The following is a 24894-nucleotide window of genomic DNA, read 5'->3' on the forward strand; positions in this document are numbered from 1 at the left end:
GGAAGTCCTTATCATTAGATCTTCTATGAAATTTCTCCTAGCCATTTAAAATTCCCTCTTTGATACTACTAACATGTAGATCACCTCTGAACCTGGTTCTCTCAATTGTTTTGTATTTAGAAGGCAAGGGTTTGTCTTCTTTGTTCTTCTTCTTTTGATAGATCATATAATTTTAAAAAATATTTATTATTTTTATTTATTTGTTTGACCAGGTGTTAGTTGGCCAGGTCTTAGTTGCGGTATGTGGAATTTAGTTCCCTGACCAGGGATCGAACCCAGGTCCTCTGCATTAGGAGCACAGAGTATTAACTCCTGGACCATCAGGAGTCCAGATCATATAACTCTTGATTGAATGCCAGACATCTTGTGTAGAATAGGAGAGATTTAGGGAAATACTATTTGTGCCTCTTCCCAGGCAGTTTATCTTGGTGGATGGAACCATCTAGTTAAAAGGTGAGGTGGAATTAGGTTTTGCTATTGCCAAGATTACTTTTAGGGCACCATAAGTTTCAAATTCCTCTTACGGTGTCTTAGGCTTAGGGTGGAGTCTGAAATGATGGAAAGATTTCTCAATGTTTGTTCTCCACCCTCAATTCTCAACGTTCTTTATACACCTTGTAGGCTTATACAGAAGTAGTTTCTCTCCTTGTTCTTGCTCCTCTGCCAGTGGCAGATGCTACTACTCGTTCCTTGGTGCTTGCTAGAGTAGTGGTGATGGGTAGGGTGGTTCTCTGTGGTCCCCTTCATCATCAGTCTTAGATAGCTTTTATGTACCTGGGCCCTGGAGAATGAGGTTTCTCAGCCTTCCTGCCTCCCTCTGCTTTCTTTCTGTGGCAGGTCTTGTGTGGGAAGGATTTTCTTGCCCCTCCTTCGGTTTTAGGAGATCTTAAAGACACTGGCAGGACTTCCCTGGTGGTCCAGTGGTTAAGAATCTGCCTGCCAATGCAGGGGCACACAGCATTCGAACCCTGATCTGGAAACTAACATGCTATGTGCCTCAGAGCAACTGAGCCTATGTGCCATAACTACCGAAGCCGTGTGCCCTAGGACACGAGCTCTGCAACAAGAGAAGTCACCACAATGAGAAGACCGAGCACAAGTAGAGAGCAGCCCTTGCTCGTCATAACTAGAGAAAGCCCGCATGCGGCAATGAAGACCCAGTGCAGCCAAAAATAAATAACGTACATATATACATACATGCATAATGAATAAAAACACCGGCACATAACTCTTCGCTAGGGCTGTTTCTTTTCCCTCTCCCAGGGTATATTTTTTTTCCCCTTATTCCTTCTGTTGGCAACCGTGGGTTTTTGCTATTCCTCCTCAGAGGTTTAAGACTTCTGAGAGAAGAGTAAGGGGAGCTGGCCCTTTCTTGCAGGGGTAGATAATATTGTCCTCTATGCCTATACTACTAAGGGAGCCTTAATTTACTCTGTCATCCTTGCTTAGTCTTTCTTTCGAGCACCTGGTCAAAGTCTCAGGAAAGAATCTGTGAGTAAATACAAGTTCCCTTGCTTCTTTGGCACACAGAGATTTTTCTTGGGAGTTACTCAAGCCCACAGTTAGTTCAGTTCAGTTGCTTAGGCATGTCTGACTCTTTGGGACCCATGGACTGCAGCATGCCAGGCCTCCCTGTCCATCACCAACTCCCAGAGTTTATTCAAACTCATGTCCATTGAGTCAGAGATGCCATCCAACCATCCCATCCTCTTTCGTCCCCTTCTGCTCCCCAAATCAATCTTTCCCAGCATCAGGGTCTTTTCAAATGAGTCAGTTCTTTGCATCAGGTGGCCAAAGTATGGGAGTTTCAGCTTCAGCATCAGTCCTTCCAATGAATATTCAGGGCTGATTTCCTTTAGGATGGACTTGTTGGATCTCCTTGTAGTCCAAGGGACTCTCAAGAGTCTTCTCCAACACCACAGTTCAAAAGCATCAGTTCTTTGATGCTCAGCTTTCTTTATAGTCCAATGCTCACATCCATACATGACTACTGGAAAAACCACAGCTTTAACTGCACAGACCTTTGTAGGCAAAGTAATGTTTCTGCTTTTTAATATGCTGTCTAGGTTGGTTATAGGTTTTCTTCCAAGAAGCAAGCATCTTTTAACTTCATGGCTGCAGTTACCAGCTGCAGTGATTTTGGATCCCCCCAAAGTAAAGTCTGTCACTGTTTCTATTGCTTCCCCATCTATTTGCCGTGAAGTGGTGGGACCCGATGCCATGATTTTAGTTTTCTGAATGCTGAGTTTTAAGCCAACTTTTTCACTCTCCTCTTTCACTTTCATCAAGAGGCTCTTTAGTTCTTCTTTGCTTTCTGCCATAAGAGTGGTGTTGTCACCTGCATATCTGAGGTTATTGATATTTCTCCCGGCAATCTTGATTTCAGCTTGTGCTTCCTCCAGCCCAGTGTTTCTCATGATTTACTCTGCATATAAGTTAAACAAGCAGGGTGACAATATACAGCCTTGATGTACTCCATTTCTGATTTGGAACGAGTCTGTTGTTCCATGTCCAGTTCTAACTGTTGCTTCCTGACCTGCATACAGATTTCTCAGGAGGCAGATCAGGTGGTCTGGTATTCCCATCTCTTTCAGAATTTTCCACAGTTTGTTGTGATCCACACAGTCAAAGGCTTTGGCATAGTCAATAAAGCAGAAATAGATGTTTTTCTGGAACTCTCTTGCTTTTTCAATGATCCAACGGATGTTGGCAATTTGATCTCTGGTTCCTCTGCTTTTCCTAAATCCAGCTTGAATATCTGGAAGTTCATGATTCATGTACTGTTGAAGCCTGGCTTGGAGAATTTTGAGCAATACTTTGCTAGTGTGTGAGATGAGTGCAATTGTGCGGTAGTTTGAGCATTCTTTGGGATTGAAATGAAAATTGACCTTTTCCAGTCCTGTGGCCACTACTGAGTTTTCCAAATTTGCTGGTATATTGAGTGCAGCACTTTCACAGCATCATCTTTTAGGATTTGAAAGAACTCAACTGGAATTCCATCACCTCCACTAGCTTTCTTCATAGTGATGCTTCCTAAGACCCACTTGACTTCGCATTCCAGGATGTCTGGCTCTAGGTGAGGGATCATACCATCGTGGTTATCTGCGTCATGAAGATTTTTTTTTTTTTGTATGTTTCATCTATGTATTCTTGCCACCTCTTTTTAACATCTTCTGCTTCTGTTAGGTTCATACAGTTTTTGTCCTTTATTGTGCCCATTTTTGCATGAAATGCTCCCTTGGTATCACTAATTTTCTTGAAGAGATCTCTAGTCTTTCCCACGCTACTGTTTTCTTCTATTTCTTTTCACGGATCACTGAGGAAAGCTTTCTTATCTCTCCTTGCTTTTCTTTGGAACTCTGCATTCAAATGGGTATATCTTTCCTTTTCTGCTTTGCCTTTCGATTCTCTTCTTTTCACAGCTATTCGTAAGACCTCCTCAGACAATCATTTTGCCTTTTGCATTTCTTTTTCTTGGGGGTGGTCTTGATCCCTGCCTCCTGTACAATGTCACAAACCTCCATCCATAGTTCTTCAGGTACTCTGTCTATCAGATCTAATCCCTTGAGTCTTTTCCTCACTTATACTGTATAATCATAAGGGATTTGATTTAGGTCATACCTGAATAGTCTAGTGGTTTTCCCTACTTTCTTCAATTTAAGTCTGAATTTGGCAATAAGGAGTTCATGAATTGAGCCACAGTCAGCTCCCAGTCTTGTTTTTGCTGATTGTATAGAGCTTGTCCATCTTTGGCTGCAAAGAATATAATCAATCTGATTTCAGTTTTGACCATCTGGTGATGTCCATGTGTGGAGTCTTCTCTTGCACTGTTGGAAGAGGGTGTTTGTTATGACCAGTAAGTTCTCTTGGCAAAACTCTATTAGCTTTTGCCCTGCTTCATTCTGTACTCCAAGGCCAAATTTGCCTGTTACTCCAGGTGTTTCTTCCTATTTTTCCATTCTAGTTCCCTATAATGAAAAAGACATCTTTTTCTGGTTCTAAAAGGTCTTGTAGGCCTTCATAGAACTGTTCAACTTCAGCTTCTTTAGCATTACTGGTTGGGGCATAGCCTTGGATTACCGTAATACTGAATGGTTTGCCTTGGAAACAAACAGAGATCATTCTGTCTTTTTTGAGATTGCATCCAAGTACTGAGTTTCAGACTCTTTTATTGACTATGATGGCTACTCCATTTCTTCTAAGGGATTCTTGCCCACAGTAGTAGATATAATGGTCATCTGAGTTAAATTCACCCATTCCAGTCTATTTCAGTTTGCTGATTCCTAAAATGTCAATATTCACTCTTGCCATGTTCTGTGATCAGGGAGATGGCACTCAAGCCCACATAGGCCTTTAATAGTTAATGTGAGACAGTGAGTAAAAAGTCACTCTGTTGTGTCTGACTCTCTGCGACCTCATGGACTATACAATCCATGGAATTCTCCAGGCCAGAATACTGGAGTGGGTAGCCTTTTCCTTCTCCAGGGCATCATCCCAACCCAGGGATTGAATCCAGGTCTCCCACATTGCACACGGATTCTTTACCAGCTGAGCCACAAGGGAAGCCCAAGAATACTGGAGTGGGTAGCCTATCCCTTCTCCAGCAGATCTTCCCAACCTAGTAATCGAACCGGGGTCTCCTGAATTGCAGGAGGATTCTTTACTAACTGAGCTACCAGGGATAGTTCATTATAAAACTTCAGCTGGTCCAGAATCTGGCTGCCAGTGCAGGGGACATGGGTCCAGTTTCTGGTCCAGGAAGATTCCACATTGCTGCAGATCTACTAAGTCTGGGTGCCCCATCTACTGAAGCCCTCACGTCCTGGAGCCCATGCTCTACAGCAAGGGAGGCCAAAGCAATGAGAAGCCAGGCACTGCACCAGAGAATGGCCCCCGATCTCTAGAACTAGAGCAGATCACATGCACAGTAATGAAGGCCCAGTGCAGCCAAAAATAAATCAACACATAAAATGAAAATAAAAACCTTTAGCTGTATTAGTCTTACTGCTTCCATGATGGCTCCAGTAATTCCCATGTATTGACACAGATGAAACATTCCGTCTTTGCTCTGGAGGAACTGTGCCTCCTTAGATTTCAGGCTGTTTAGTTGACTTAACTTTGACTCAGCTCTCTCAACTTTTTGGTTCAAGAAAAGCTGTGATCTTGCAGTTTGTCTTGCTTTTCCTAATTGGCATTTTTGCAACCATAGAGGAAGTGAACATTTCTAAAAATTAATTTGTCTTGCTATTTCCTCCTCCCACCCCTGCAATTAGTATTGTGAACAATTCTCTTTGTCACAAAACCATTATTTTAAATAGCTGAACAGTATTAATTTATATTACTATGGCAACGTTTTCAACCTAACTCATATTATTAGGCATTATAATAGACTATGTATTTTTTTCCCCAGCATCTTTACCCCAACCCTCTTCTTTCATTAGAGGGTTTCTCGTCTCCAAGTTCTTGTGGTTCAATGGGGCTGTCAATCACAGTAAGCCATAACGCTGGCCTCAGAATGACCCAAGAACTCCCAATCATGGTATAAGTAAGCAAGTACGTTCAGTTGTGTCTGACTCTTTTGCAACCCCATGGACTGTAGCCCACCAGGCTCCTCTGTCCATGGAATTCTCCAGGCAAGAATACTGGGGTGGGTAGCCATTCCCTTCTCCAGTGGATCTTCCTGACCCAGATATTGAACCTAAGTCTCCTGCATTGCAGGCGTATTCTTTACCATTAGTGTCACTTGGGAAGCCCTATCATAGTATCCTGGCTACAATAGTTGATTCAGAAGTGAGTGTGTGAAAGAAGGAAAAAAATCTTTCTTTAGAAATTTATATAACGTAAATGAAAATTTTTGTCCACTGAAATCCTAGAGCTGAAGGAATATGGATTGAGGATGTGCAGTTGCCATCTTCCTCATCACTTAAAGTAAATCCTCTGTGTGGCAGGAGATGAGCAAATAAGATGGAAAAATTGGGGGTGGGTGAAATTAATCCTGGCAGAATCAAGGCTCCAATTCCAGGTGATAAAGTTTTCAGAGTTTCTCTGATTCAGTTCTTTCTTTCTTTTTAAAAATATTTTTATTTGTTGGGTCTTAGTTGCTCAGGATATTTGATCTTTGTTACTGCTTGCAGGTTGAACTATAAAGAAAGTTGAGCACTGAAAAATTGATTCTTTTGAACTGTGGTGTTGGAGAAGACTCTTGAGAGTCCCTTGGACTACAAGGAGATCCAACAAGTCCATCCTAAAGGAAATCAGTCCTGAATATTCATTGGAAGGACTGATGCTAAAGCTGAAACTCCCATACTTTGGCCACCTGATGCAAAGAACTGACTCATTTGAAAAGACCCTGATGCTGGGAAAGATTGAAGGCAGGAGGAGAAGGGGACAACAGAGGATGAGATGGTTGGATGGCATCTCTGACTCAATGGACATGAGTTTGAGTAAACTCTGGGAGTTGGTGATGGATAGAGGCCTGACATGCTGTAGTTCATGGGGTCACAAAGAGTCTGACATGAATGAGTGACTGAACTGAACTGAACTACTACTTGAAGGATCTTTAGTTGCCGCATCTGGGATCTAGCTCCCCGAGCAGAGATCGAACCTGGCCCTGTGCATTGGGAGCATGGAGTCTTAGCCATTGGACCACCAGGGAAGTTCTCATTCTTTCTTTATGTGTGAAAAGTTTACGTTTGAGTCACTCAGTCATGTCCAACTCTTGGTGACCCAATGGACCATAGCATGTCAGGCTACTCTGTCCACGGATTTTTCCAGGCAAGAATACTGGAGTGGATAGCCATTCCCTTCTCCCAGGGATATTCCCAATCCCGGGATTGAACCCGTGTCCCCTGCATTGCAGGCAGATTCTTTACCATCTGAATCACCAGGAAAACCCTTTTTTTTATGTCTTATTCTCCCCAGTTATTAAAAACTCTTTTTTGTTTAAGTAGGCTTGATTCAGATTGGTCACTGGTGTTAGAAAGTATCCTAACTAATTTATACTTTAGGTGGCTTTCAAGTCTTGCCATTATAAAGAGCACTGGGAAGAAACTCAGTGGATATATTTTCTGCATACGTGCCTGCTCTAGTTCCCCATAAAAAGATGTTCCCAGAATAAGAGTCATTGTGTCAAAGAATATGCAAATCAGTGAGGCTCTTGACCAGTATTGTGAAATTGCTCTCTGAAGATTGTCCAATTTATATTTCCTCTATGGTGGGTATAGTTTCCTATTTTCATACAGTCATGATAATAGTGAATAGTATTTTAAAAAAATCCACCATTTGGTTAACGCCTACTGCTTTGAATTGATATGCTCCCACACCTGTTTCCAAATACGTCTTAATAGAATAATAAGAAGAGGGGGAAAAAAAAGATCAAATGTGAATGGGAATTTGGAAAGAAATCAGAAGGAAAGGGAAGGACCTCAAATGTGTTCTAAGAGGTTTATCGCTGTGAATACATCAGCCCTGGTTTCTCCCCTAAACAGGTTTTTGAGACTGGCTGAGCCAGTATGAATGTTTCGGGAAGAAATAAATTTTAAGAAGTGAATAGAAGCCCTACCCTGGTATACCACCTCCGCCTGAGGCCCCAAAAGGTGATTGGCTGTGGCATCCTCATTGCTCCACATCCTACCTGGGGGGTTAATATATATATATATGCTACAGGGGGTGAGCCAACCTCTGGCTCCTGCTCCTGAGGACTCTGTTACCCACAAAGATGTGGGCTCAGCTCCTTCTAGGAATATTAGCCCTGTTGCCAGCCTCGGCAGGAAAATTTCTCCCGTAAGTGCTTGGTGTGTCAGGGGTGATTTAGGGTAGGTGGCATCTTCATCCATCTTTCTAAGACATAACTATGGGGGGGCGGGCAGGAGATAACTTTTGGTTTATTTTAATGCCCTTTCATCTTTTTCTTTCTTTGGTTTTATTTCTCCTTTACCTAGAGAGAAAAACTAAGATGCCAAGAAGAAACTTTAAAATATATGATAATATCAAAATACAGTAGCCTCCCACTGCCCTGATCTCTGTTGTTGTTCTGGTTGTTCAGTTCTTCTTGCTCTTTCTTTATGTCTGAAAAGTGAAAGTGTGAGTCACTCAGCCATGTCCGACTCTTTGTGACCCCATGGACTGCAGACTCCAGGCTTCCCTGTTCTTCATCATCTCCTGGAGCTTGCTCAAACTCATATCCATTGAGTTGGTGATCCCATCTGACCATTTCAACCTCTCCTTCTCCTCCTGCCTCTAATCTTTCCCAGATTCAGGGTCTTTTCCAATGAGTGGGCTCTTCGCATCAGGTAGCCAGAGTATTGGAGCTTCAGCTTCAGCATCAGTCCTTCCAATGAATATTCTGGGTTGATTTCTTTTTGGATTGATTTCCTTTACAATTGACTGGCTTGGTCTGCTTGCAGATCCCAAATAGAACTCACTTCCTTCTTGGTACCCTGTGCCTAGGTTCTCCATGGTGGCCTATGGTGGGGGGTGAGGAGTGTGAGTATAAGGCTGAGTTATTTGTTATTTTTCTCCTTCTCCCTTATAGAAAATAAGGCTCATAATGGCAGGTGCTTTGTCTCTTTAATTCATTGCTACATGCTGAGTACTCAGGATAGGGATTAATTAATTTTGCATTGAATAGATGAGTCATTACTGCCCTGAAATCCTTTTGCTTCTTTAGTAGAAGTATAGTTTTGATGGCTCAGATGGTAAAGAATCCACCTGCAATGCAAGAGACCTGCGTACGATCCCTGGGTTGGGAAGATCCCCTGGAGAAGGGAATGGCTACCCACTCTAGTATTCTTGCCTGGAGAATCCCATGGACAGATGAGCCTGGTGGTCTACAGTCATGGGGTTGCAAAGAGCCAGAGAGACAACTTAGTGACTAACACTTTTTCACTTTCTTTAGTAGAAACTATCTGGTGACATTACCAGCCCATCTTAAGTTCCCCTCTACTCAGAGGGTTTGCTTGGATCTGAGTCCTGGGTACAACAATGTGAAATTCACTGTTACTCTGGAGACCAAGGGCAAGACTCACACATTGCTCCAACAGTTTGGACTAAAGACGAGACACTTACATTGCTCGTCCTTTTTGGTAAGTACAGGCTTAGCCCAACTCTCGTCCTCAGTTTTCCTATTCTCCTCCCTGGATGCGCTATAATTTGTCTTTAAGTATGTTTTCTGTTATCTTACTTTTTGCCATGGCTTCTAAACTCATCTCTCATCAACTTCAATTCCTGGCCATAACTTCTGATACTATTCTCTGGTAACATTTTTTTTTCCTTCTTTTTAAAAATTTTTTTTAAATTACAGAAATGTATGATAGCACATTGACAGGTGACTTGGAAAATATAGAACAAAGTTACATAGAGTTCCACTACATATTACAATTATTTTTCTAAGTAGATAAATTAAGATTTTTACTTGGAGTTTTAATATCAGATTTCTGGCAACTTTCTCATGGCTTCAACCTTGCCACCCCCATCAACTCATTCCTTTCCTTTTACTCTCCCTCCTGGGTTGAGACTAGTTGATTCTGTCCTTTTCCCACTCCCACCCCCGGTCTCCTGATTCTCTCCAGAGCTTTCCCCTGTCTTGCCCAGGTACCACTTCCTTCCGGTGGCACAGAAGAAGTAGTCACCGTCCGGGTGAGAGGAATTGGAAATAACGTCTACTTTGAGGAGAAGAAAAAGGTTCTGATTCAGAGGCAGCAGAATGGCATCTTTATACAAACTGACAAACCTGTCTACAGCCCAGGGCAGGAAGGTAAGAGGCACACAGGTGGGATGAGACAAAAGCCAGGGCGTATCTTCACACATTCGTAGACGGGCTTTGCAGATTGGTGGTAGCCCCATGGACCGAGGATAGACGGAAGGATGGAGGAAGCCTGGAGGGATAAAGGGTTATAGGGGCTGAATGCAGGCAGTGCTGCCCAAGCAAAAGAGTAGTAGGTGGAGCTGCTACTGTGTGTGTGTGTGTGTGTGTGTGTGTGTGTGTGTGTAAAACAAAATACAGGGAATTCCCTGGCAGTCTAGTGGTTAAGACTCCGCATTCTCACTATCGTGGGTCCAGGTTCAATCCCTGGCCGGAGAACGAAGACCCTACAAGACCCAATGAGTGGCCAAAAAATTCCAAATAAGCAAGTAAGTAAAACAAAATACAGATTTCTCCTGGAAAGGAATTTGGTGGGTGTAACTGGATCACTGGGTTCATAGCAAGCTGCCAGTATAAGAATCAGAAAACAATCAAGGGCATTTGGCCCAAGCCCTAGGATTTATATTTGCTCCCTCTTCCTTTGAAGCGGATTCCATCCTGAACTTTCAAAGTCAGGAGCTGTGACTGCTGGGGCGTTAGCTGTGTCTCAGACTAGGTTTTATTTCAAAAGCAAAACCTGGTAGGATTTTGCTGACTCAGAAGTATGTATGAGAAAGCAAAAGCGTGGAAGAAAGATTCTGAGAGGTGGGGGAGGGGGAAAATCCCTTTTGCTGATGACACCCATTTCCTTCTAGTGCGTTTCCGTATCGTCACCCTCACCAGCACCTTTGTTCCAGTGAATGACCAGGTAAGAGTTTCATTGGGAAGAAGGACCTGGCAAGGCAACACATGAGGGCAGACTGGAGAGTGAGGGAGGAGAGATTCTTTCCAGGGGAGGAGGCCCTTTAGAAGCAGAACACTTGTGGGTTCTACAATCAGGGAGCTCATCCAAACCTCCCAGGCCTCACCTGCTTGAAAGCAGGCAGCGGCATCTCACTCTCAGGCTTGACATCTGAAAGCATCGATTAGGTTAACATTCCTAAGAGACGGTTCCATTTGCCTCTGTTAAGTAAGAGTTTTTTGAAATGTCAAGACTTTCCCTCCAGGAGTGACACCTAGTGGCTCTGCAGTTCAAATACTAAGAAGTAATTCAGGAATGCTTTTAACAAAAAGAAGACATAAGGATCTTTTTTCTTCTTCTTTTCCTTCTTTTTTTTTTTAACTACGAGGCAAGGTAATTTATAGTATAGACAATTTTCTTAAGCAACGTTCTGTGCCAAAGGTAAAAATGCGGTAACATTTGGTGAATACTTAAATTTTCCTTGAACAATTTGATCACTAGAATCATAAGTCATATGATTTGGTTTGCTCTGAACTTAGGGCTTGTGTCATTTCTATACACGTTAGAAGTGCTGGGTTGGCCAAAAAGTTCATTTGGATTTTATACACCATCTTACGAACTTTTGGCCCAACCCAATACCTCTCAGACACCTCCAGCTGCCTTCTTTCTCCTTCAGTTACAGCTCATGTATTCAAATGAAAATTTTAAAGATAATCATGGCGAAAGCATTGCTTATATTCCATCTCCATGTTCCCAGGCTGCTGTTTCCTTTCTTGATGTACAGGGAGGCTATAAGTTTATTGTTGCTCAGTAGCCTTCTCCAACCACTACTTTCTTTCCTGATTTAGAATTCATTTCAGTTTCTCCTTCCTATCACCTGTATTCTTTCCTGATCACTTCGGTATAATATTAAGTTGTTGTTTAGTCATTCAGTCATGTCCGACTCTTTGTGACCCCATGGACTGTAGCCCACCAGGCTCCTCTGTCCATGGGATTCTCTAGGCAAGAATACTGGAGTGGGTTGCCATTTCCTTTTCCAGGGGATCTTCCCGACACAAGGATGAATCCCAGTATTCTGTTTGGCAGGCAGATTCTTTACCACTGAGCACCTTGGAAGCCTTTATTCTAGAGCTGGGATGAGGATCAGTTCAGTTCAGTTGATTAGTTGTGTCCGACTCTTTGCAACCCCATGGACTGCGGCACGCCAGGCTTCCCTGTCCATCACCAACTAGAGGCCAAGGGTCAAAGTGTGGCCGCAGCTAGAGTTATTTTAGACTCTACTGCCCGCTGGATGTCGATCTCATTAGCTCTTTCGCTGTCTTGCCTCTGTTCAAATTGTGCTGAATTACAGGTGCTGTGATTTCTGAACTTCTCTGCTCTCTTTCTGTTGTCAAATTACTCTTCTCTCCACATACCATTTCTCTAGTCAGCCCCCACTCTAAGTTGCAACTTGGAGCCCTGAAAATCTGAGACACTGAATTTGGAACTCCAAATGAAACATTGCAATTAACTAAAAATGTTTTACTAAGAAATGGAGTGGTAGGACTTCCCTGGTGGTCCAGCAGCTAAGACTTCATGCTTCCAATGCAGGGGGGCCCAGGTTCGATCCCTGGTCAGAGAACTAGATCCCACATGTGGCAACTAAGAGTTTGAATGCTGTAGTTAAAGATCCCATATGCTGTAGTTAAGGATTCCCACATGCTGGAACTAAGACCTGGCACAGCCAAATAATTTTTTTTTTTTTTTTTAAAGAAGGGGAGTGACAAAAATTGAGTTTACAGAGCTCAATATTTTGTCCTCAAGCAACAAAAGTATACGGGTAGTAACTGATTGTATCTAGCTTTGTTGCTATACCTAGTTATTCAGAAACCTCAGGTAGCTTCCAGTGAAAATGCTACCTTTCTGGTTGAACACTTACTGGTGTCCAAATCTGCTTCTTGACTCTTTAAAAAAAATGATTTTGTTCTTGGAGGAACTGGTTTTTTTCCCCCCTAGAATTTATAGCAATGGCAGTAACCTCGGTGACACTTGCCTCCTTATCGTGTATATAGCTAGGTTTGTGCATGTCCTGTTTTTCCCTTTAGGAAGAGGGGCAGAATGTCCCCCCTCCCCATATCCCCCAGCCCCAAATGTACCACTTGGGCATGTGGATTCTTTTGAGCTGAAGGCTGGGTTCACTGAGAAAAGAGCTATTATTGAGATAACTTTTTTCCTTCCAGTTTTATTGAGATGTAATTGACGTACAGCAGTGTATAAGTTTAAGGTGTACAGCATAATGATTTGACTTACATGCATCATGAAATAGTGACCATAATAAGTCTAGTGAACATCTGTCATCTCATATGAGAACCTGCCTGCTATGTAGGAGTCGCAGGTTTGATGCCTGAATCGGAAAGATCCCTTGGGGGAGGGAGTGGCAACCCACTCCAGTATTCTTGCCGGGAAAATCCCGTGGACAGAAAGCCAGGCAGGCTACAGTCCATGGGGTTGTGAAAGAGTTGGGCACAACCTAGTGACTAAACAACACTCATCTTATATAGATATGAAACTAAAGAAATAGAAGACAATATTTTTTCCTTGCGATGAGTAGTCCCATTTAAAAAATTTTGCTGTGTTCCCCTTACCTGAGGAGACATCGCCAATAAAATATTACCAAGGCCAATGTCAAAGAGTTTACTGCTTATATTTTCTTCTAGAAGTTTTATGGTTTCAGTTCGATTGTTTAGTAACATATTGGTTAGACTCAATGTGTTTGGGGTTGTTTTTTTTTTTTTTATAGTTGATTTTTAGTCTCATAGTGTTATGGTTGAAAAAGATTCTTGGTATGATTTCAGTTTTCTTTTTTTTTTTTTTTAATTTTTTTTTGATTTCAGTTTTCTTAAGTTTACTGACTTTTTGTATTCCATCGTGTGTCTATCATGTCACAATATTCCATTTGCACTTGAAGAATGAATATTCTGCTTTGGGATGAAATATTCTATATTATATAGAATGTTCCTTTGGTCTAATAAATTGCCAAAGGCCGTTGTTTACTTACTGAGTTTCTCTCTGAATGCCTTGTCCATTGATGTACATGGGGTGTTAAAGTCCCCTACTATCATTGTGCTACTGTTAATTTCTCCCTTTATGTCTGTTAATGTTTGCTTCCTTTAGGTGCCTGTATCTTTTAAAAAGAATATCTTAAAATATTATCATAACATCTGAAGAAATTAACAAAAATTATTTAATATCATTCATATAATATTCATTTCTAAGTTTTCCAACTAACACATTTTTTTTTCCAAACTAAGCTCTGATCAGATTCATGCATTATATTTGGTTGCTACATTTAAAATTTTTCTCATATTCTAAACTAATCCCCCTTATTTTCTTATTAGTTTGACTTTTTTGAGAGAGGGAGAGAGAGGTGATGTCAGGCTAGATGACTTATAGAATGTTCCCAATATGGAATATGATATTTACTTTTGAGGAAGCCTAAGTGGCAGGGCTTCCCAGGTGGCGCTAGTGGTAAAACAAACAAACAAACAAAAAAAACCCCTCCTGTCAATGCTGGAGGCAAAAGAGATGCAGGTTGATTCCTGGGTGGGGAAAATCCCCTGGAAAAGGGAATGGCTACCCACTCCAGTATTCTTGCCTGGAGAATCTCATGGACAGAGGAGCCTGGCGGGCTACGGTCCACAGAGTCTCACAGAGTTGAATACAACTGAAGCAACTTAGCGTAGCAGCACAGTTGTCTTATGGAACGTGCAATATTCTTGATTTGCCTGATTACTTCTTACTGTGTCATATAGCTTGTTCTTTTATCTTCTGAAGGCAGTTCTGAAGTCTTAATTAGGTTTAAACTAAACTTTTGGTAAAAATATTTGGTTAAAAAGATAGATAATGTTGGGATCCTCAAATATATCACTTCAGGAGGTACGTAATATCAGGTTGTCCCATTATTAATGGTGGTGAGTTTGATTACTTAGTTAGGGTGATGGCAGACTTACTTCTGCAGTGGTAAGATGTGTCATTTTTTAAAAAATTAATGAGTAATTTGGGGTGACACTTTGACACCTAGCACAAGGGCTCATTATCCAATTAAACCTAGTGGTTTTAATGTCCATTTGCTTGAAGAAATGACACATGATCCTTTGATGGAGCTATTTTAAACATTTTTTAAAAATTATTTTGCACTGCTTGAAAGTAAGATTCTTGCCCACTGGTGTTCAGATAGTAGAGGAGGAGGCTAGGAGATAGTTGGCTCCCAAGAAGAAGTTCAAATATGAGGGAGTCTCCAGAGAATGAGATGGTGGATAGCATCACCATGATTTGATGGACATGAATCTGAGCAAACTCCGGGAGACAGTGAAGGACAAGGGAGCCTGAAGTGCTGCAGTCCATGGGGTCGCAGAGTCAGACACAAGTTAGCAACTGAACAACAACCTGCACCACAAGGTACTGATACTTTCTTTTAAGACATGTTGTGGAAAAACTCAGTCACATAGCACTGAAGGATGCTGAGGGTCAGAAGTTTCATTTCTTCAAAGTTTTTGGAGACTGGCAATTCCTTTAGGAAAGCTCTTCTTTCTCCTTTCCCAACCAATAAGTCTTTGCCCCATTGTTACTCTTACCAAGGCGCAAAAGAGCCATTTTAGAAAGGAAGGGGTAGGCAACAGAGAGAGAGGCCTTTGTGAACTTTTTGCTTTCAGCAAGCCTACCCTTATTGCTAGTGCTACTTTAACCCTTATTATCTGGTTTTCCTTTTCAGTACTCCATTGTGGAACTGCAGGTAAGTAGAAGTTTCTTTCTTTTTTGCTGTCCTCTGTGGAGAAGGTGGTTGGTGCTAAGCCCCAAAACCAGCAACAACCGTGGGATCTTGGCCCAGAGCCTGAGACTTTGCACCGATTCCACCTGAGCTGTTCCTGTTCTTTTGCCTCTGCCCAGCCCGCCCCTCAACCTCTGTAAATAAGGACAGCAACCTCTATAGTGACGAACCTCCCTATTCTGATTCCTGCAACTTCTCTGTGCTGTGTCAGTCCAGCAGAGTTTGGTTCGGTACTCCTCTTAGTCTTTGGGATGGCTAATATCACAGACACTCAGCCACTGAACATGACAAGGATACCTGTGAGAAGTGTTAAGAAAGAGGCAATTCCTCACAGTACCCCCTCCATTTTTCCATCAAATTACCTCTCTTTCAGGTATCTTACAGTCAGTCCTTCAGAGTTACCTGTCTTAAGGGACCAAGCATTAGCCTTCTTTGTAAAGAACATCTTACATAAAGCATGTTATCCTGGATAACATTCTGAAACTGGATAACATTTCAAAGAACCTAGTATAGCTATTTGAATCCACCAAGGACCCTTTTCTTCCTGGACGTAGACCACAGGGGTCATGAACAGTGGGTGGGATTCTTTACTTGCTTTTTGCTTCTTTACCTGCTTTCTGCAGTGCAGGGTGGGAATCAAAGAGGCAGGCATGTCATGAGATTTCTTTTTCTTGGGTACAGGATCCAAATAACAATAGGATTGCACAGTGGCTGAACGTGGTGCCCAACCAAGGCATCGTAGACCTGTCCTTCCAGCTAGCACCAGAGGCAACGCTGGGCACCTATAGTGTGGCCGTGGGTGATGGCAAAACATTTGGCACCTTCAGTGTGGAAGAATATGGTAGGTGGGAGAAATAGTAGGTCAGAGTGTTGGACATGATCTTGTGTAAAAACAAGCAAAGGTCAAGTGAAACTTACTATGGAACTAGGTCAAAGATGGCAGATTTTACTTCCAGTGGAGCCTCATCACCAATCCAATGGACATGAACTTGGGCGAACTCTGGGAGATGATGAGGGACAGGGAAGCCTGGTGTACTGCAGTCCATGGGGTTGCAAAGAGTCAGACACGACTTGGTGACTGAACAACAACAATAATATACACTCATTGTAACACATTAGCATAAGCTAAGTGATACACCCACTAGTGCCATGACAATTCCCAGGCTGATCATCAGAGATAAGAAAGTGGGCTGTGAACCAGCCTAGAAATCTCCATCTCTTCCCCCAAATAGTTGGATTACTCTTCCCACTCATTAGCCTATGAAATTTTTGCTGTTGTTTAGTTGCTAAGTCATGTCCAACTATTTGGTGACCCCATGGACTGTAGCCCTCCAGGCTCCTCTGTTGGTGGGATTTCCCAGGTAAGAATACTGGAGTGGGTTGCCATTTCTTTCTCCAGGGGATCTTTCTGACCAAGGGGTCAAACCAGCATCTCCTGCATTGGTAGGTGGATTCTTTACTGCTGAGCCAGCAGGGAAGCCCAGCCTATGAAATTATCCAGCCCATACAAACTAACCATCCCATATTTTCATGCCTCTCCCTTTCTGAGATGGCCCACACTCTGTCTGTGGTGTGTGTTTCTCTTTAAATAAATCTAATTCTTACCTTTAAAAAAGGGGGATTATTTATTCATGTTAGTACTAAATCAGTAACTTTGGGAGGATTTTACCTTATTAATGCACCGTTAATTCAATTAGCTGGGCTTCCCTGGTGGCCCTAGCGGTAAAGAATCCTCCTACCAATGCAGGAGTTCCGGGTTCCATCCGTGGATCAGGAAGATCTCCTGAAGTAGGAAATGGTACCCCACTCCAGTTTATTCTTGCCTGGAAAATTCCAAGGACAGAGAAGTCTACAGTCCATGGGGCTGCAAAGAGTTGAATGTGATTGAGCAATTTAATTAGATAATTAATTATCACTGTTTTATACCCCTCTGTTCACTACCTGTGTAGTCAAACTTTCTTCCTCTTCATTTTCCATCTCTCCACTCTTTCCAGTGCTGCCTAAGTTTAAGGTGGAAGTGGTGGAACCTAAACAGTTATCTGTGGCGGAAGACTCTTTCTTAGTAAAAGTTTGTTGTAGGTAAGAATAAAGTTCTGGATCCACTGAGGATGAAAGCTATATTGAGAGATGTTGTGATCGAGTATTATGGGGAGAGGATTGTGGAGGCAGTGGTTAAATCTTGTGATGTTATGTGGCTCAGAGTCACAAGTTCCGCAAAAACATACTTTTTTTTAAAATTGTTTTTTATGTGGACCATTTTTTAAAAAGTCTTTATTGACATCTGTTACCATATTGCTTCTGTTTTATGTTTTGGTTTTTTGGCCATGAGGCATGTGGGATCTTAGTTCCCAGACCAGGGATTGAACCCACACCCTCTGCATCAGAAGGTGAAGTCTTAACCACTGAACCACCAGGGAAATCCCAGGGACACATTATCTAATTGCATTTTTGTGCTTATTTTCCTCTGCTTTCTCAGCTGGCATTATTGGTTTAGAGCCTACTGTGTGTAGAGCACAGTATTGAATCCCATGGGAAGTAGGAGTAAGGAAAAAGAAAGACACTGCTGTCCTTTGGGTGGCTTTTATTGTGCAATGGCAATACTCTAAAGCTTTAAGTAAAGCAGGGATATGAATGAATGAGAGCTGGAGAAAGGTGGGACTGTCAGAGCACTTTCTGAGACGGGCATGTGAAAGAAAGGAAAAGTGTTTAGGGGAGGAGGGCCTGGATCACAGGTGGACTTGCCTCACTCTGACTCCTCATGCTTTTTGCGGTTAGGTACACCTATGGGAAGCCCATGCAAGGAGTAGCGCATGTGTCAGTGTGTCAAAAGCCATATATTTACCGGTATCTGGATCTAGAACGGGAACATTTACCTGACAGATGCAAGAATGTCTCTGGACAGGTGAGTAAAACAGGATGTAGAAAAGGAAACTTATTCCTATGTCTTAAAGAGTAAGTATGTAGGTACCAATATAGAAAGATGGTTAAAAACACCCAAAGTAGAAATAATTTCATGTGATTAGTACCCCAGTTCTAAAGAACACAGAAGTCTTTTTACCCCCCAAAGATAAAGCTCTTTTAGAATCTGCCTTGGGATCAAGAGATTAACCAAAACCCTTAGAAGATAACAATTCTTCTGTTCTGAAGGTGGTTCTTTCCTCCATCTCATATCTTGGAACTTCCAAGTCATGTATGGGTGGGTGTATGCTTCATGTTGTGGAATACTTTTTCTATTTTAAAGATGGAGAAACTGGGAATTCCCTGGAGGTCCAGTGGTTAGGACTCCATGCTTTCATTGCCAAAGGCCCAGGTTCAATCTCTAGTTGGGGAACTAAGATCTCATAAGCCATGTGGGACAAAAAAAAAAAAAAATTGAGAAACTGAAGTATAGAGTTGAGAAACTATTTTCTTCTACAGGACATCATGAGTTAGAAGTAGAGATAAGGGTCTTCCCTGGTGGTCCAGTGGTAAGAATCTGCCTTCTGATGCAGAGTATGTGGGTTCAATCCCTGATCAGGGAACTAAAGATTCCACATGCTGCTCAGCAGCTAAGCCTGGGAGCCATAACTATTGAATCCTGCACCACGACTAGAGAGCCCGTGTGCCCTAGAGCCTGTAAACCCAAACAGATAGCCTGTGCGCTGCAATGGAAGATCTCCTGTGTCACACCTAAGACCAATGCAGCCAAGTAAATAAATAAATTAAAAAAGAAGTAGAGATTAGGTTATTCACCCTCTTTCTTCCTCTCTCTCTCTCTCTGATTGCCTCACTAGACTGACAAAGCAGGATGCATCTCAACTTCTGTGGCCATGTCTATGTTCAACCTCACTGGGTATTTTTACAGACAAGACATCAATATCATGGCTACTATGGTGGAGGAAGGGACAGGTAAGTGGGATGCTCCTTGGTTCATTAAGAAAAGGGAAAGGAAAAGAATTGTCCAAGAGAGAGACCCTGTATAGTCAAAGCTATGGTTTTTCCAGTAGTCATGTATGGATGTGAGAGTTGGACCATAAACAAGGCTGAGACCCAAAGAATTGATGATTTCAAATGGTGGTGCTGGAGAAGACTCTTAAGAGTCCCTTGGACTGCAAGGAGATCAAACCAGTCGATCCTAAAGGAAATCAACCTTGAATATTCATTGAAAGGACTGATCCTGAAGCTGCAACACTTTTGCCACCTGATTCAAAGAACCAACTCATTGGAAAAGACCCTGATGCTGGGAAAGACTGAAGGCAGGAGGAGAAGGGGGTTGACAATATGAGATGGTTGGATGGCATCACTTACTCAAATGGACATGAGTTTGAGCAAACTCCCAGCATTAGTGAAGGACAGGGAAGCTTGGCGTGCTGCAGTCTATGGGGTTGCAAAGAGTCGGACATGATTTAGTGACTGAACAACAACAGCAACTCGGAGGACTCAAGACTCGCCTTCATCAGTGCTTAGAAGGGGCTCCGTTCTAAGTTCACAATCAATGGGAAATGTCAGACTTCATCTGCCATCCATTCTCTATTTCCCCAAAAGTTTGGGAAGGAGGCGTTGGTTTAGATCTTTGGTCAGAATGATATTCATCTTCTCACTTCCTGTGGCACCATCCTTTCAGGTAGTCTCATGTTAAACATGAAGATGAGGATGTTAGGTATTTAGATCATCATACATCTGGTTTCCCTCTGTAGGAGTGGAGGCCAACACCACTCAGGATATATACATTTCTTCACAAATGGGATCCATGACCTTCGAAGACACCAATGATTATTATTACCCCAATTTCCCCTTCAGTGGAAAGGTATGTTGAAACTCATCTCTACTCAGACAGAAAATGCTTAACCACCCTGTCAACTCCTTCCTGAACACATATAAACTTAGCATTTTTCTAAGTACTCTATATGTATTCACTTTAATCTGTACAACAATCCTGAGTTAGACCTTATTATTGGCCCCATTTTGCAGACAAAAAGGCTGAGACACAGAGAGATTAGTGAGGTTAGGTGATTTTCCCAAGGTTATACAGCTCATAAGTGGTAATTATGGTCAGAGCTAGGCAGCCTGCCTCTAGAGCAACAGTCCCCAACCTTTTTCACACCAGGGACTGCTTTTGTGGAAGATGTGGGGGGGATGGTTTCAGGATGATTCAAGTGCATCACATTTATTGTGCACTTTGTTTCTATTATTAGTACATCAGCTCTACTTCAGATCAGCAGGCATTAGATCCTGGAGGTTGGAGACCCCTGTTCTAGAGTATACGCTTAATTCCTAGCACTGTGTGTCCTTAATCTCACATGAGATGTGCCTTAAATACTAATGTGACTTCAATGCCCCTCCCAATGCCAGGGGTTCACCTCCTCCTGTGTCAATCTTTGAATTTTAGAGCTGCAAGTTAGCTGGTGAGATCATTTAGTCTGAGTTTCTGCATCTAGGCAAGGTTAATATCAAACTTCCTGCCACAGAGAGCCACTTATGGCTCCTTAAGCATCGTCTTTAGAGATTTAAAAAAAATGGTAGTGTCTTCTCTCTGATTCCTAGCATTCCACCCCTCTCTCTATCGTCTTCACTTCCCAAATAACTGTTGAACACCATACTATTGTACATATTCAGATCTGTTATTCCTTGGTCATCTCTTCTTTAGACCAAGAGTAGATCCAGACTGTCTTAGAGCCTAAGGATTATACAATTTAGGAGTGGAAGGGGATGCTCTGTAGGAAAATGAAAGCAAAAAAAATACAGAGCTTTGGCAGGGGGGTATGAAAATGAGGGGCCCTGATGTTTCCTAAGCCAGGTGGCAAATCTACTTCTTTTTTTGTTCATTCACTTGTTTTTTTAACATTTTATTTTGTAATTGGGGTATAGCTGATTAAAAGTGTTGTGATAATTTCAGGTGAACCGCAGAGGGACTCAGGCATACACACACAGTATCCATTCTCCCCCAAAGCCCCTTCCCATCCACTGTTACATTATGCTGCCATATAATACTGAACAGAGTTCCCTGTGCTATACAGTAGGTTCTTGTTGGTTATCCATTTGAAACATAGCAGAGTGTACATGTCCATTCCAAACTCCCTAACTATTCCTTCCCCGCCACAACCTTAAGCTGTGAGCCTCTAAGTCTGTGAGCCTCTGTTTTGTAAGTAGCTCATTGTGTCATTTCCTTTTAGATTCCACATGTAAGGGATGTTGTATGATATCTCTCCTTCTCTGTCTGACTCACTTTACTCAGTATGACAATATCCAGGTCCATCCTACATGTGGCAAATCTACTGCTTCAGGTCAAGCTGCTTCTGTGTGTTTCTCGGTTCCTCATAGATCCTCATTTCCAACCCCCTGCATCACATTTACCTTCTTCTGGACTCTTTCCTGAAATGTCTTCTTAGAATTTTGAACCTACTCCAAACCTGACTCTAATGACCTTCACCCCTCAGATAAGAGTGAAGGGCCACGATGGCTCCCTCCTCCAGTATCATTCAGTGTATCTGGTGATTCGTGGAGAAAATGGAAACGTCAACCAGATCCTGACTACTGACAACAATGGCCTCGCTGCCTTCAGTCTAGACACGGCCAATTGGAACGGGAAAAGCATTTCTCTGGAGGTAAGCACTGGGAGTCCCCCTTTCCAGCACAGAAGACCGTCTGAAGGAAAACTTCAGAATTTCCTTGTTTCTCTCTCTGCCCTCCTGGTAAGTCCATCACCCCACTTACTCACCAGTTCTGCCCTCCCCTCGACAGAAAGTTTTTCTTAGACACCACCATTTTAAATTCTGATCAAATAAATGACCCTTCAGATTAAAAAAAAAAGATTGCTATTTCTATTAATTCATTTTATAACTTAACTGCCTCTCCATCTGGTTCTCTATTTGAAATCAGATTAGGGAGGAAAAAATGGTTTAGAATAATTTTCTTCCTCCTATTCCCCCTTTCCTTCTTCTTATTACTCATAAAAATAGCAAAGAGAATTCTAGATATTGCACAACTTGGAAGGTTATTTGTACCAGTTATCAATTGCTGCTTTACAAACAACTTCAGGGTAATTCCCTGGCTATCCCGTGGTTAAGATGTGCTTTCACTGCTGAGGGTGACGGGCTCAATCCCTGATCGGGGAACTACGAAACCAAAACGAAGAAAAACAAACTATAGATCTTCAGTGTTACACAATAGGAAGTATTTACTGGTCTTGTATCTGGGTAGTCTGATGGCAGTTCTCCCCATCTTCATGGAGTTCCTTATGTCTGTGGGCCAGTTGACTGTAGGCTTGCACTCCACATGTCTCATGATCTGCTGAGACAGTCCAGGTATACCAATAGTTCAGTGGGTAAAGAGTCCACCTGCAATGCAGAAGACACAGGGGATGTAGGTTCGATCCCTGGGTCGGGAAGATTCCCCTGGAAGAGGATATAGCAACCCACTTCAGTATTCTCGCCTGAAAAATTCCATGGACAGAGGAGCCTGGTGGGCTACAGTCCACAGAGTCTCAAAGAGTCGGACACGACTGAGTGACTAAACACGTACCTATTCTCATGGCAATGAAGAGATGCAAAAGCAAAAGACATGCAAGGACTTTTCTGAGCCTCTACTTATCTCACATATTTGAATATCCATTCCCCAAAACAAATCACCTGGTGGGTCCACAGTTAGACCAAAAGGGTCTAAGATTCCTTGGTAGAGGATGATGCTATGGGGAAGGAGGAAGAACTGTAGCCCATAATGCAATCATTCAGCTACACTGCTCAAGCAAATACATACTATTTCTGTTGTGACTAATTTGCCTATTTCTGTACTTTAGGCATCACTCAATCACTCCTTCTTAGAAACGATTATTTTCAGTCTTTTTTTGTATGTGTGACTGGCCTGTGGGATCTAGTTCCCTGACCGGGGATCAGACCCACGCCCCCTTCACTGGAAGCATGAAATCTTAACCACTGAAACACCAGGGAAGCCTGATATTGATTTATTTATTTTCAGTCTTATTATCCTCTGTATCTAGTTTTCTTATCTCTGAGATTCATTCTTTAATCTCTTAGTCAAACTTGCCTCTCCTTTGCATCAGTGTGTGAAGGTATATCATCCACAATTTCTATTACCTGACAGCTATAATTCAGCCCTTTCTTTACACCCTGACATACCAAAATGTTGCTGCAAGTAGCCACTGTTATGGAGTCCTCAAACATTCTTGGTTGGACCTCTAGCGAAATATCTACATGCCACTCTTAGGCAGTACAGATTTGAGAATCACAACAGCCCTACCAGGTTGGTATAGTTGGGGTACATGCCTTTAAAGGTCTTTTTCCCCCCTCTTTCTCTTTCTCAGGGCAGGTTCCAATTGGAAGAAACATATGATCCAAAAAAAGTGCCTGGTTACTACCAAAATGCCTACCTGCACCTGCAGCCCTTCTACAACACGACTCGCAGCTTCCTTGGCATCCGCCGATTGAGTGGCATCTTGGCATGTGGCCAGCCCCAGGAAGTGCTGGTGGATTACTACATCGATCCGGCTGATGCAAAGCCTGACCAGGAAATCACCTTCTCCTACTATGTGAGACTGGGAGATGGGGGGGTGGAAGGAAAGGGAATAAGGACAGTGAGTCAGAGCAAGTGAACAGTCTGGACAGAGACATAAGACAGGACTTCCCCGGTGGTCCAGCGGTTAAGACTGCTCTGCCAATGCAGGGAGTACAGGTTCAGTCCCTGGGTGGGGAACTAAGATCCCACAGGCCGTGCAGTACTGCCAAGAGTTCTTTAGAAAGCTGTAATGCAAGCCATATAGGTAATTTCTAAATCTTTAAAAGCCACATTAAAAAATTAAAAGAATGGGGGAAACTAACTTTTAAAGGAAATTTTATCCAACCCAACATATGGTCATTTCCACATGAAATCAACTAAAAAATCATTAATAAATATTTTACATTTTCTTGTTTCAACCGTGTAGCAAAGTATGCATTAGAAACTCAAAGTATGTATTTTATACTTAAAGGAGTTTGGACAAATCACATTTCAAGGGCTCCAGGAATCGAATGTGCCCAGTAGCTACTGTGTTGCTATAGGTATAGAAGATGGTAATAAGGAGATTTTGAACAGGAGCCCAGGGAAATTGTGTGAGGAAATAAAACTAGGAATTAATGAGAAAATGTTGCTGACAAGGGCTGAAAGGGAGCTGGGTGGGAGGGTGGGAGGGAGACTGAGAAGAGGATGGGGACTCAGAGTAAATTTCCTTATGTGTTTCATTGGTCAGTGTTTTAAAATAGATAATACAGGGTTAACTTTGATAGCAACTTTGCTGGAGAAATATGATTACAACTTGTAGTCTGAAAGAAATGTATAAAGACAAGCAGTTTGGTGCCTTGCCTGGTGGTCCAGTGCTTAAGAATCTGAGCTTCCACTGCAAGGGGCATGGGTTTGATCCCTGGTCAGGAAAGTAAGATCCTGCATGCCCTGCTGTGTGGCCAAAAAAAAAAAAAAAAAAAACCCAAAAAACAAAAAGAAAAACCAAGACTAACAGTTTACTGGTCACCATGA

At 42.3% G+C, this 24894-nt stretch overlaps 1 protein-coding gene across 1 annotated transcript in view; it reads left to right on the forward strand.

Moving 5' to 3' along the window:
• The first annotated feature begins 7717 nt into the window (after positions 1-7717).
• Positions 7718-24894, forward strand: part of A2ML1 (alpha-2-macroglobulin like 1) — a 47464-nt gene continuing 30287 nt past the window's right edge. Inside the window, exons 1-12 of the mRNA XM_061123947.1 lie at positions 7718-7782; positions 8900-9083; positions 9592-9754; positions 10498-10550; positions 15334-15354; positions 16072-16231; positions 17385-17469; positions 18166-18292; positions 19164-19278; positions 20067-20176; positions 21807-21974; positions 23690-23914. Of these exons, the coding sequence (XP_060979930.1) occupies positions 7718-7782; positions 8900-9083; positions 9592-9754; positions 10498-10550; positions 15334-15354; positions 16072-16231; positions 17385-17469; positions 18166-18292; positions 19164-19278; positions 20067-20176; positions 21807-21974; positions 23690-23914 (1476 nt within the window). The remainder of the gene's footprint in view (positions 7783-8899; positions 9084-9591; positions 9755-10497; positions 10551-15333; positions 15355-16071; positions 16232-17384; positions 17470-18165; positions 18293-19163; positions 19279-20066; positions 20177-21806; positions 21975-23689; positions 23915-24894) is intronic.

Source organism: Dama dama, chromosome 22, assembly GCF_033118175.1.
Source record: "Dama dama isolate Ldn47 chromosome 22, ASM3311817v1, whole genome shotgun sequence".
Taxonomy (NCBI): domain Eukaryota; kingdom Metazoa; phylum Chordata; class Mammalia; order Artiodactyla; family Cervidae; genus Dama; species Dama dama.